Source organism: Planococcus citri, chromosome 1 (genome assembly GCF_950023065.1).
Source record: "Planococcus citri chromosome 1, ihPlaCitr1.1, whole genome shotgun sequence".
Lineage (NCBI taxonomy): Eukaryota > Metazoa > Arthropoda > Insecta > Hemiptera > Pseudococcidae > Planococcus > Planococcus citri.
Genome location: NC_088677.1, coordinates 87,243,100 through 87,257,190, shown reverse-complemented (window position 1 = coordinate 87,257,190; position 14,091 = coordinate 87,243,100). Strand labels below are relative to the sequence as shown.

At 32.1% G+C, this 14,091-nt stretch overlaps 1 protein-coding gene across 3 annotated transcripts in view; it reads right to left on the bottom strand.

Moving 5' to 3' along the window:
- LOC135839754 (facilitated trehalose transporter Tret1-2 homolog) overlaps positions 1-14,091 on the bottom strand; it is a 57,833-nt gene that overhangs the window by 25,594 nt on the left and 18,148 nt on the right. For all 3 annotated transcript variants that reach the window (XM_065355957.1, XM_065355940.1, XM_065355948.1), the window contains 2 exons: positions 12,363-12,537; positions 5,617-5,752 (listed from right to left, as the gene is read on the bottom strand). In XM_065355957.1, the coding sequence (XP_065212029.1) occupies positions 5,617-5,752; positions 12,363-12,537 (311 nt within the window). The remainder of the gene's footprint in view (positions 1-5,616; positions 5,753-12,362; positions 12,538-14,091) is intronic.

Here is a 14,091-nt window from a genome sequence, read left to right as displayed (position 1 = left end):
TGCTGAAATCCAAAATCAAAGATTCGCAAGTTTTTTGTTTTTTTTTTTAGCCTTTTGGCCTTTGCAAATAAAATTCAAAAAGAGAATATGTAGAATAAATTTTTTTTTAAACATAGAGGTTTACTCAAAGTTTAATTTTAGAATTTGATGAAAATGCTCAAAATGGGCATTTTCCTATCCCGGTTTCCAAAAAAAATTTTCGATGTAGGAATACGAAAATTTTCCAAAAAGTTTCTCTAGGTGAAACCAACATAAATATCAGAAAATTTTGAATAATATAGATAATATTAGGTCAAAAATTTTCAAAGCCAAAATCCAAAATTTCGAGAAAAATTAAAAATAGTTTTCTGCACAAGTTGTGACAATTATTACAAATGTGAGGATGAAATAATTTTCAAATCAAAAAAAAATTTTGGTCAAAAATAAAGAAATTGACAGTGGGGGATTTTTATTAATTTTTTTGTTTTTTTTTTGGAAATTGAGTTTCTTTTATGAAACTTTTCAAGGTCATTGAAAATTCAACCTTCCCTTGAAAATTTTTAAAATCCTACGATTTGAGCAATGATAGCATTTTTCAAAATTTATTGAATCCAATTTTGGAAATGCAAATCTATTAAACTTACACTAATTTTGGCCAAAATGTATTATTGGTTTGAAAATTCTTCAGTCCATCTTCATCAAAATTCCAGAATGAAATTTGATTCTATGCATCTGGTAAGTTTCTACATCTTGGAAAGTTTCAACTTTTGTGTACGAAGTTTTTGTGGAAAATTTTCAAAATTTATAGGTGCATATTTTGGGATTATGCAACGCGTTGGTCTGATGTTGGTATATTGAGGTGAGATCTCCCCTTTAGTATCTTACTTCGACCCAAGATTCCAAAATGAAGTTTCACCCAAGTGAATGAGCAGCGAGCTTTCACATTACAGACTCTTTGAACTTTTATATCTCAGCTTTTCAGAAAATTTTCGTATCCCTGCATTGAAAATTTATTTTGGATTTTTCTCAAATCCCAAAATGAAATTTTACCCCAGTGAGTGAGCTTTTACATTACAGATTTTTTGAACTTTCAAAAAAAAAATCGCAGCTCTCTGTGTATATTTTTCAAGATTTATAGTACGGCATATGACAATAGGAGTAATTGCACCCCCCCCCCCCACAGATCCTCCGGGACAACTTTTTTCTTAAAGGGGACATCCTAAGGAACATTTTAAAGCAAACTTGCCCAAAAAAAAGTTGGCCTTACTTACAAAACGGCGGCCATTTTGATTAATAGGTCAGCCGAAATCGCAGATTTTGCGTTTCAACATAGAACTTGCACGAAATTTTTCAAACCTTACAAAAGTAGATGGAAAGATCATGCGAAAATTCATCACCTGTCAAAATTTCAAGTGCTTAAGTGCGTTTTTCGATTTTTGGTGAATTTTTGAAAATCCAATTTAAGCCAAAAATGAGGGGAAAAATCAAAATTTTACCAAATCAACCAAGAAAGCTGAAATTTGAGATATACTCTATTTTCGACATGCCAAATCGATTGAAAAAGGTTTCAACCCGTTTTGAGCAGTTCTGGAGCCTACAGCAGATTATTGAAACTCGAAATTCCCACAAAATTCCATCAAATTGGAGTTGTAAAGCTGAAATTTATTCTAAAAACTAATTTCAATACGGTACGAAGTACTGCAGGTGAATTTCAAGTCATTTTGGAGCCTCCAGCGACTTTTTGAAAATTCCTGAAGGCTCCAGCAGATTTTTGAAACTTGAAATTCCTGCAACATTAATTTATCAACTGGAGTTGGCAAGCTGAAATTTACTTCGCAGACTACATGGTGGTTTCAAATGGTTTTGAAACTTCCAGCTACTTTTAGGAAATTTCAATTTTTCAAAAAAAACACCATACAACATTTCAAAAAGTCGCTGGAGGCTCCAAAACGACTTGAAATCCACCAGCAGCCAACTTCGTAGCGTATTGAAATTAGTTTGCAGAATGAATTTCGACTCTCCATCTCAGTTTGATGAAATTTTGGAGAAATTTCAAGTTTCAAAAATCTACTGGAGGCTCCAGTAATTTTCAAAAAAGTCGCTGGAGGCTCTAAAATGACTTGAACCCACCTGAAGTCGTCTTCAGAGGTTGATGAAATTGGAGTGTAGAGTAAATTTCAGCTTTCCATCTCCATTTGATGAAATTTTGTGAAAATTTAAAGTTTCAAAAATCTGCTGGAGGCTTCAAGAATTTTCAAAAAGTCGCTGGAGGCTCCAAAACGACTTGAAATTCACCTGCAGTACGTCGTACCGTATTGAAATTAGTTTTTAGAATAAATTTCAGTCTTACAACTTCAATTTGATGAAATTTTGTGGGAATTTCGAGTTTCAAAAATCTGCTGGAGGCTCCAGAACTGCTTAAAACGGGTTGAAACCGTTTTCAATCGATTTGGCATATCGAAAATATGGTATATCCCGAATTTCAGCTTTCTAGGTCAATTTGGTAAAATTTTGATTTCTTCACTCAGTTTTGGCCTAAATTGGATTTTCAAAAATTCACCAAAAATCGAAAAACGCACTTTGGCACTTGAAATTTCGACAGGTGATCAATTTTTGCATGATTTTTCGATCTACGTTTGTAAGGTTTGAAAAATTTCGTGCGAGTCCTATGTTGAAACGCAAAATCTGCGATTTCGGATGACCTGTCAATCAAAATGGTCGCCATTTTGTAAGTAAGGCCAACTTTTTTTTGGGCTAGTTTGCTTCAAAATGTTCCTTAGGATGTCCCCTTTAAGAAAAAAGTTGTCCCGGAGGATCGGCGGGGGGGGTGCAATTACTCCTATTGTCAATATGCCGGACTAGTAGATATAGAATCTCATTTTTACAAAAAATAAAATTCTACATGGAATGACCTTGAAACTCAATTTCCAAAATAACCTTTTTTTTTTCAAATAAAAATCCCCACCGTCAATCTCTTCAATTTTTTTTGATTTGAAAATTATGCCACAACTTGTGCAGAAAATAACTTTTTATTTTTTCTCAAAATTTTGGATTTTGGCTTCAAAAATTTTTGACGTAATAATATATTATTCAAAATTTTTTAATTTTCATGTTGGTGGTATTACCTGAAGTAAAGTAGCTTCTCGTATCCCTACATCGAGAATTTATTTGAGATATTGGGATAGAAAAAAATGCCCATTTTGAGCATTTCCTAAATTCCCAAACGAAATCTGACTCCAGTGGAGTGAGCTTTCTCATTATAGATTCTTTGAATTTTCATATCGCAGCTTTCAGTGAACAGTTTTCAAAATTTACAGAATCTCATTTATTACAAAAAATGATACTTTCTCATATGTTATGACCTTGAAACTAAATTTTCAAAATAATTTTTTTAAAAATAAAAATCCCCACCGTCAATTTCTTCATTTTTTACCAAAAATTTTTTGATTTGAAAATTATATGTATCAGTCTCGTATTTGTACATATATCTGTCACAACTTGTGCAAAAAATCTTTTTTTATTTTCTCTCGAAATTTTGGATTCAAAATTTTTTTAAGTAATACATAAAATTTTCTGATTTTTATGTTGGTATTGCACAGAGAAACTTTTCGGAAAATTTTCGTATCCCTACATTGAAAATTTATTTTGTAAATCAGGATACAAAAAATGCCCATTTTGAGCATTTCCCCAAATTCCAAAATTAAATTTTGAGTAAACCTCAATTTAAAAAAAAAAAATTGACTAACGAAGTTATATCGCACCTCGGGAGTAATAAGGTCACATCTCAAAAAAAATTGATTTTGATGTTTTTGCATTTTTGGGGTTTGTATGACCCCCCTCAACCAAAAATTACACTTCGAGTTGGGTACATTATCTAGATCTTGTAAAAAACGCAAATGGCCCAACTCAAAATCTCAACAACATTGCAAGTTGTTTGGAGTTATAAGGGTATATCTCAAAAAACTCCACCTTTTTTGAGCAAATTTCGTACATACAAAGTGTTAACAAATAGTTTTGATTGTTTTGAATGTTTGTCAGTTAGAAATAGTCACAAAGAGTGCATTTTTTATTGGTTTGTACCAAATGGAAAAATTTTTTTAAATTGATCACTTTTCAGAAAAATGAATTTGCACATATCATGAAATTTTAGTTTTTTGAGAAAAACTCAAAAACTAAGCACTCTAGAAAAAAACTAACGACATTATGTCGATTGGAAATTTAATTCTCTACAACTTTGTTGTCATGAAATTTTTTTTGGACGCTTCCTTTCGCCTCCACATCAACTTTAATGAAAGGTTCTAACTCAAAATGTTTTCCAAACATTGAAATATTTCCTCTTTAAGATTTTATTTTTCAAAGTGTTCTTATGCTAAATGAAGGTAGGATTCCAGATCTTTAAAATGAGGTGCTATTCATTCCTCACAATTAATTATAAGTTGATGAAAATAATGAATCAAGTTTTTAAAAAAAAGAAAATCACTCTCCTGTAAAATTTCACTTTTTTGAGATGTGACCTTATTACTCCCGAGGTGCGATATCTACTCCTTCCCATTTTATTGAAATTTTTCTATTCATCTGTCAGATTTTTCTCCGGTCTCAAAGGGCTAAGATTTTATTCTTAAATTTTTTTGAAAAATCGTACAGTAAAATTTAATTTTGCCCGAACGAAGCGAAGGCAAGAGCTTTGAAAAAATTGATAATTATTTTTCAAAAGTAAAACAACATTATTGTTCATGTGAGAAGTCAATTTTTCAATCCTCCATTTTTGGTCAGAGAGAAGAAAGGGAAAGGCAAAAGCTGTGAAAATTGATAATTCGAAACGTAAAACAACCTAATTTTTGATTTTTGATGTTCCAAGAAAGTTGATTTTCATGGCTTTTAGAGTTTTCAGTTTTCAAAAAAATTGTAATATTTTTAAAAATGTGAAATGGTCCGAGCGAGGCGAGGGCAAAAGCTCTCAAAAATTCACAATTCTTCATTTTATTCAAGACATAATTTTTATATTTTCAAAAACAACTAATTTTGGTAAAAATGAGAAATTATTGTTTCCAAATTTCCGGAAAAAATGGGAAATTTTTTGATATTTCGGCAGCAGTTAGAAATTTTTCGCAGTTTTAACTGGAATGCATTAGAGAGACCTTTTTTTGGGGGGAGGGGGGAAATTCAAGAAAAACAGTATTATTTTCGATACGAGAAGTCAATTTTTTTACTCTTTGAGTAAGAAAAATGCAATTATGAAAATGATCTGATTCGAGCGAATCGAGAGCGAGAATTTTTGAAAATTTATAATTCAAGAAGTAAAAACCCATGGTTTATAGTAACTCTTTGATTTTCCCTGCTTACACAATTTCTCGCCAACTTTCTCAAATTTCCCAACTTTTTCCAACTCACTACATTTTTTCCAAAAAATCTCAACTTTTCGGCTAAATTTTTCTGTCTGGGGTTTTGAGACACCTTCCCCCTCCACAGCTCTCCTTCCAGCACATCTCTGTATCTAATAGAAATATCTGAATAGAAGCAGGAGAGTGCAAGTTGCACTTCGAAGCACCTTTTATACCCATTTAAAGTTTTTTTTGCCAATTTAAGCAAAAAACGTCGCTACACCAAAATGCTCTGAGTAAATGACTCGATACTCACCGACCCATGTAGCTTCTGTTTTAGTAATGCTTATTTCGGTATCTGGTTTCTCCAACTGATCCAGCAGTATGGCCGAGTACGCGACGACCAACCCAATAGGTAAATGGAAAGAAGCGGCCGAAAGGCATGCTAACACCTGCGAATACATAAACTCGACTATAGCAAGCGTTCATCGGGTCGTTCAAAAACGAGTACAAAAAAAATTCTCAAAAAATTTCGAACGAAAGTCTAGGTCGATTGTACAGATACACGAACACGAAAAGTACAAAAATACTGTACTGAATAAAAAATACGATTGAATAAAAAGTCTGAGAAAAAAAATCACACCAATCACAGCCTCGATTCGGTTCCCAAAAACAGAAAAAAATTCTTAAAAAATTACAAACGTGAGTCTTTGAAGTCGTTATTATCGGCACGAAAAGTACAAAATTACTGAACGAGAAACACGAGACACCAATCGCAGCCTCGAATCGGTTTTCGAAACCAAAACGAGAAAAAAATTGTTAAAAAAAATTTCAAACGTGAGTCTTTGAAGTCGATTATCGGCACGAAAAGTACAAAATGACTCGACGAGAAACACGATGAGGGAAAAAACGTTTTAAAATCACAACAAACGATAAGAGACTATGTGACAAGGCTCGAAATACAAGTAATTTATTATTTGGCTGCAATAAAGTACACTCTCTCAAGTGTACATACATACATTAAGTTATAAAGTAAAGCAAAGTAAAGTTAAAAAAAGGAAAAAAATTTACGGTATTAAATTAATTACGTTTTCCGCGACGACGAGAGGAGACGAGACGCGCCAACTTGTGAACTTTATGTCCGATGCGCAAGCTATTTAACGTTCTTCTCGCTCAAGTCATAAGTGTAATAAAAGTGTAAAAAAATTTAGCCACACCGACTCGAGTTGTTTACATAATTAGAAAAAAAAAATGTTGTAATACGTCGAGTTTTGCAATATAATTAACCATAGCGCGTAATTTTGGCTCTCGTTTATGTCGAATTGAAGTTTTTATCAGTTATTAATTCGGTGACGATGATGAGTCGATCGACCATACGTATAATGAAGAAGAAGAGAACCGTGCCAAGATTTTTTTCCAATAATACCTCGTCGTACTCGTACCTGCGGTATTAAATAAAGTACGATGATGATGAAGGGCGAAATTCTCTAGGTACTTTTGTTCGCAGGTATCTGCGGTACCATACGGTACTATGCTAGTGAAGAAATCGAATCGCGAATACGAGATTTCGCCTTCATCGACTCGTCGTTTCGGGTCACATGGTGAATATTTTTGTTCGCAGACAAGATCACGACCTAGACGATCCTACGAATATGTATCATATTATGTATTAGCTTATGTATAGAAAAAATTTCGTACAATAAAAGGGTACCGAAAAAACGAGACGTTTTGAATACCCAAGCCCAAGCCTATAGTGTTGATAAAACTGACGCATATTTGAAATATACTCGTATAAGACACATAGCTTAACCACATATGGTGGCTAATATAAGTGGAATAAAAATGGAGACCGAGCTCGTTTCAAATACGACAGAATAATGACAAATGACACATGTTTTATTATGATAAGTCGCCAATACAAATCATCTAATTAAACACATCATTGCCAGCGGATTGTGTAAAAAGAGGATTCCAAACACGTTTAAAAAAAAAAAAAAAAACATCGTCTATATTGTAGTGTTCAAAATTCGAGATGAATTTTGAATTTTAATTAGGTTCCCTGGCCTATACGAATAGGCCAAAATGTATAGAATTTTTTAGCGAAGTACGAATTTTAGAATTAATTGCTTTTACGAGCACCAAGGATCAGATTGGAGCGAAATTTGATTTGATATTCGAGCTGTGAACGTTTTCAAAGGTCAATGAATTTACTTGTTGAGATCAAATGTAGTAGGATAGCATAGATCTTGAAAAAGAGAGGAAAAACTTCAACTTACAGAGGCAAATTTGAAAAAAAGGAAAAATAATTCCAAAATGATTGAACAGTAAACCACTTTTACAAGTCATGCACTTGATACGGTTCTAAAATAGGGAGGGGAAGCTGCGGGTAGGTACATAAATCTTGAGAGAAACATCTCGACACCAAAAAATTTCAAAATGAAGAAATCTCCAGATATTGGATATCTTGAAAACCCACAATATAAAAATTTCGAGACCAGAATCTCCACACTAAAAAATCTCGAGAAATTCAATTTCAGATGAAAAAAAAAATCGTTGAATAAAAAAAACTCAAGAAAATTGAGAAGGAGAAATTCTGAAGGCGAAAAAAATTCTTAAGAATGAAAAAATCTTGAAACGTGAGCACCTTGAAGTCTGGAGATTGAAAAATCACAAGAAGTTATGAGAGTAAATCTAAGATTAATTTTCAAAATAAAAAATTTCGAGCTTAAGAAAATCTCAAAAAAAAAGTCTCTGGGTCAAAAAATCTAGAAGGAAAAATCTTGACACATGAGCATAGCGAAAGTATGCACACAAAATAATCTTGAGAAAAAACTCAAGATTTGAAGAAATTTTCAAAAAAAATCTGAGATTGAGAATTTTCAAAATAAAAAATCTCGATGGGAAAATCTTGAGACATGAACATCCTGAAGTCTGCATACAAAAAAATCTCAAGATCTTGAGGAAAAAAATCTCGAAAGATCTGAGGGAAAATTTGAGATTGAAAAATCTCAAAATGATAAATCTTGATTTCAACATATCTCAAATGAAGGTCTTAAGGTCAAAAAATTTCGATAGAAAAATCTTTAGACATGAACATCTCGAAGTCTGCATACGAAGAAATCCTGAGAAAAAACTCAAAGATCTAAAGATCAAAAAATTTCAGAAAGTTTTGAGAAATCTGATTGTGAGATCAAAAAATCTCAAGCTCAACAGATTTCAAAAAATGTCGTAGAAAAATCAAGTTTTCAAGAAAGGAAAATCTTGAAATCTCAAAACAAAAAAGTCTCAAGATTTATTAAGATCAAAAAATTTGTAAGTCTCAATAAAAATCTCGAGAAAAAAGCTTGAGTTTGAAAAATGTTGAAACATGAACATCTTGAAGACTGTAGATGGAAAAATCTCGAAGGAAAAATCTCAACATGAAAAAGTAGAGAGTCTGAAGATGAATAACTAAAACTTTCAAGAAATGAAAATCTGAAATTTCGAGGCAAAGAATAATCTTGAGAAAAACATCTCGAAACTGAAAATTGAGATAAAAAAAATCTCATATTTAATAAAAAATCTTGAAATTGAAAATCCTCAAAATCTCAACTACGGAAGAAAATCTTGAAATCCCGAGAGAAAAACAAGACCAAAAAATCTCGAGAAAAAATCCCCAAATCAAAAGATCTTCAAATCAAAAAATTTCAAGTTCAACAAGAATGGAAATATTTCGACACAAGCATCCTGAAATCTCGATACTTAAAGAATTTTAAAATATCAATAATATTGAAATCTCAAAATTTCGACTATGAAACAGAAAAATTTTGAAAGAAAAATCTGAATCTTGAAGTCGTTAAATTTGAAAAAAAAAAATCAATATGTTCAAATGTTCAAAAATCTAGAGACATGAACATTAGGGTGGATTGGCAAAAAAAAAAGTAGGCGAATTTGAACCAAATTCAGCAGAGACTTTTATTTCGAGTTAAAAGTTACCCACAAAAAATTTCAGCTCCGGAAGTGCCCCTGGAGAGAAGATCTCAACCTCCAAAGAGAGCGCATATTCCAAAAAATCGTGGTTTTTTCACTCCTGTCGCTACACAACCTGTTTTGGGGGAGGGGGAAGCCAAGTCTTGAATGAAAGTATTTATATTTGAGATTTTGCATCGATTATACTATTGCTGCCAAAATCCAAAACCACTTCTTTTAGGGTTCTACTGAGCAGTTAAAAATTTGCAAATCGCTTATTTTTGGATAAATTCGTGTTTTGAAAATTTTTTTGAGGTGAATATTTCGCATTAATCGCGTCAAAATTTAAAAAAATATTACTCCTGAAACTAAGGAAATTTTTTGGAACACAGTGGTGCCAATTTTTTGATCATTTTTGTCGATTTTAAAAAATCAAAAAAAAAATAGCCAAAAGTTCCCAAACTCTCAGAATAAAAAAATTTTGAAATAAGAAAAAATCTCAAAAAAGTCTTAAATTAAAAAAATTTATACCTAAATTAATAAAAATAGCAACAAAAAAGATTTTGAAATCTCGAGGAATTCAGGAAGTTTCAAAATCAGAAAATTTTGAAATCAAAATCTCAAAGTTTCGAGACATGCAAATTTCGAAATCTCTTTACACAAGATCTTGAGAGAAGAATCTCAAGACCCAAAAATCGTAAGCAAAATATCACGATCTCATGACTCATTACGTCTGCGAGGGGGGGGGAATTCTCGATACCAAATATACCCTCGAAATATAAAGATCTTGTGAAATCAAAAAGCTGTGAGATTGGAAAATTTTCAGATAAAAATCTTAAAACTTTGGGACATGAAAAGCTCCAAAAATCTCGAAAAAGTTCTTTCAAGACCAACAAATCTTGAGGAGTAAACTTTCAAGATCAAAATATTTCAATAAGTCCCGTGAAAAAAAAATTCCAAAAGCTTTCGAGGAAAAAAATTGAGATAAAAAAAATTCTGAAATCAAAACCTGAAAATTTCTCTACACGAAAATTTCAAAATTTCTCAAGAGAAAGGTCGAATACCAAAAAAATTTACGATCAAAATACCTCAAGACGTCTAGAAGAAAAAGTTTCAAGAGCTCTTGAGGGAAAAACATTCTCGAGAAAAAATCATGAAATCAAGAGTATTGAGATTGGAAAATTTCGAGATCAAAATATCAAATTTTCGTAACATGAAAACCTCAAAGGAACCAAAAAATCGTGGGTAAAATTTCACGATCATAATGTTTTAGCAAGTTTCAAGAGCACTTGAGAAAAAAATTCAAGAAACCTCGAGAAATAAAAATCTTGAAAAATAACTTCGAGATTGAAAAAATTTTTAAATCAAAATCTTGAAATTTTCTTACACGAAAATTTCAAAACTCCGTGAAAGAAAAATATACAGACCAAAACTCAGGAATAAACTCATCTCACAAACATCAAAAAAAAAAAAAGAGAAAAAAAGTCTTGAGATTGGAGAATTTTGAGATCAAAATCTCAAATTTTCGTAACATGAAAACCTCAAAGGAACCAAAAAATCTTGGGTAAAATTTCACGATCATAATATTTTAGCAAGTCTCAAAGAGCACTTGAGAAAAAAAATTTAAAAAACCTTGAGACAGCAAAATCTTGATAAATAACCTCGAAATTGGAAACATTTTTAAATCAAAATCTTAAAATTTTCTTACACGAAAATTTCAAAACTCAGAGAAAGAAAATATCAAGATCAAAATTCAGAAGTAAAATCATCTCACAAACACCTAAAAAAAAAAAAAAAAAAAAAAAAGGAAAACAAGAAGTCTTGAGATTGGAGAATTTTGAGATCAAAATGTCAAAATTTCGTGGCAAGAAAAGCTCAAAAACTTGCGGTGAAAAATCACATTAAAAAGTCTCATGGCAAAAAACTCTCGAGAAATCTCAAAAAGTCTCGATGTGAAAATTTTGCGATCGAAAAACTTATTATGTGTAGGGAGAGGGACAACAACCTCCTCATGAAGGGTGTAAAATAATCTAAATCTAGTAATTAAAAACACACTCCCCCTCCCCAAGAAAAATAGAATAATTTCAAGGAAAAGTTTCGATGGAAAAGCTTGAGATCGAACAATCTTAAAACCTTAATGGAGATTCGAGACCAAAAAGCTCGAGAGAAAAATCTCAAGATGGAAAAAATTTCAGACATTATCATCTCGAATCCTCAAAATAAAAAACTCCAGGAAAAAATTTCAAAATATAAAAATCTAATTTCCTATAATCAGTAAACTTTCGCTAAAAATTCATACCATTATTTCTCAGAATTTTTGTTCAACGCTCGTCTTCTTTAAAATTATTCGGTCACAGCGAAATGCTTTCGTAAACTTGAAAGGAAAAGTATCGTAGAATTACAAAAGTGCACGCTTTTCCCTGAAATTTGAAGATAAAAAAAAACACTTCGCAGTTCTAGGAACTAACATAACAGTAGGTAAATGAGATAAAAAATAATCTAGAACTGATATCAGGCATCAAAAAAATTAAACGAGTTCAAATCGAGTCAAAGTCACAGTCAATGAACTAAGAATTTTCGCAGACCACCGATCAACTGTAAAAATACAACAAATACCTAATCGAGTAATTCGACTGCGAAAAAACAAACCAAACTTATTCCCTAATCCCTACAGAGCTCAGTGAAAAGTAAAGTCACACTCATATGAGCTTGTACACAACGACGCCTGACAAATTCACACGCATAAGTGAGCACACCAGCGAACAAATTCGCGTAAATGTTCGCAACATATGTACAGCTATTCGTCAGCTAATAATAAACCAACACGATTAATTAACTGGAAAAATGTACACTCGTACAATTTTGCAAGCGTCAATTTTATCAACATTTTTAGGCTTCATTTTGCACGGTAAGAAGCACGAATAGGAAAGAAATATGCTTATGTTTCAGCTTATTCGCATATTTCTCCACCTTTGCTAGTATTAGTAGGTAGTAGGTACAATTAAAATATTAGCAGACTATACAGATACACGTACGTCTACGTACATCCCAAGTACATAATTATTAGCTACAAATTACAATACGTTCTACCTACTCGTTGATGGAATGCACTACCTGAGGTAATATCGCCTTATATGTTACTTTATCACTACGTTTGAATGCGAGATCAAAATGACTGCCGTTGATTGGCTTATGAATATCCGAAGGATCATTATAGTCGCCGGAATCGCTATCGTAATTTTTCTCTTTGTTCAGTTTTTCAGTATCACCGACACATCCTCTGAAAAGGCTGAAATACAAATAATAATCACACAATGAGTATTATTTTTGGTAGGTATTAAGGCTACTTACATCACATCGATATTAGAATATAGGTACTACTAGAATGCGAAAATAAATTAGCATTTATCAATAAAGAAAATATAGGTTACATTATGAATTCTGCACACATAAAGATAGCACACTTTATACTACAAACAATACATAGGCTACTAAAGAAAGAAACCCAAATATACCCAGCGAACTATTGACGAAGAAAAAAATTCGCTAGTATAAAATAAAAGGTGAAAAAAATTCGTACATAGGAACCAGGTGTAAGTATGATAAACAAAATGAACACAGGAGTTCGTAAAATAATCACCACATCCGGTCTTTCACCCAACGAAGGACCCAGGTATCGATTTTCAAACAGCAAAATTTTACAACCAAATAACCTACCGAGAGGTAAATAGATTAAAACTCATTCTCATCATTCTCAAATTGTACATAGAATTCTTCGATGCAAATATCTCGCCAAATGTGAGAACGCCCACGTAAATTTATTTATATAAATTTCGCCAACTATACCAACCATACGTTGAGCAATAAACAGGTGTCGTTGTCGGTGACTAACACACGAGTGAATTCCTAATGGGCATATAAATTCGCAGACATATTTTAATATTTATACGAAAAACATCTGAGAAGTTGAATTCGCGATGCCGACGACGACGAATTTATAATGAATTTTAAAATTGGATGCAAATAAATGTTAGGTGAATAAACCAGAGAGACCGACGACCGATTTTGAAAGAACTCCGGGTTGACGAGTATGTTTAGGTTCATATAGAACGATTAAGATTAGGTATCGTCTTCCCAGTAGGTACAAATTTGCACAACAAAATATGGTGAATTAGAAATCGGGTCACTTAATGAGAAATTAGCACTGATTGTAAGCACATCGATAATCCCACAAACCATTATCATTAATAAATGATAATTGACATGTAAAAGTACCTATCAATGAACGGGATAATATTATTACGAGACAATACGGTTAACCTCGTTAACTGGTCGACAGTATTTTGTTTAAATCACTACACTACAATCATATAGGTATGAAAGAAAATTTACTTATACCTACAAGATATAGAAAAGGATTGAAGAATGGAGATAATGAATGCATCAATAAACAATAAATATGACAATTTAATACTTTAAGGCATTATTTATACTTATGTAACATCAAGGTTAACATTTGACAGGTCCAATAAATTTTACTTTGGATAGGTTAGGTTCTTACTTACTTTCTAGAGGGATTATTGACAAATGAAGTTCAACGACAAGCCCCTCGTTGTCACAGTAAATCTTACAATTTTTCAAAAAAGAAAGTCACAAATTTTCGAGATTTTTAAAAATAAATTTTCACAGAAATTAATCAGAATCTTCCCCAGAAATAATTTTCTCCTGTTTTTCAGGCTTTTCAGACGAATTTTTATAATTTTGCACATCATTCAAAAATGCATCCTTATTGAAGTTGGCATTTTTTCATTTTCAAAGAGGGGGGCAAGGAGATGGTAATCAA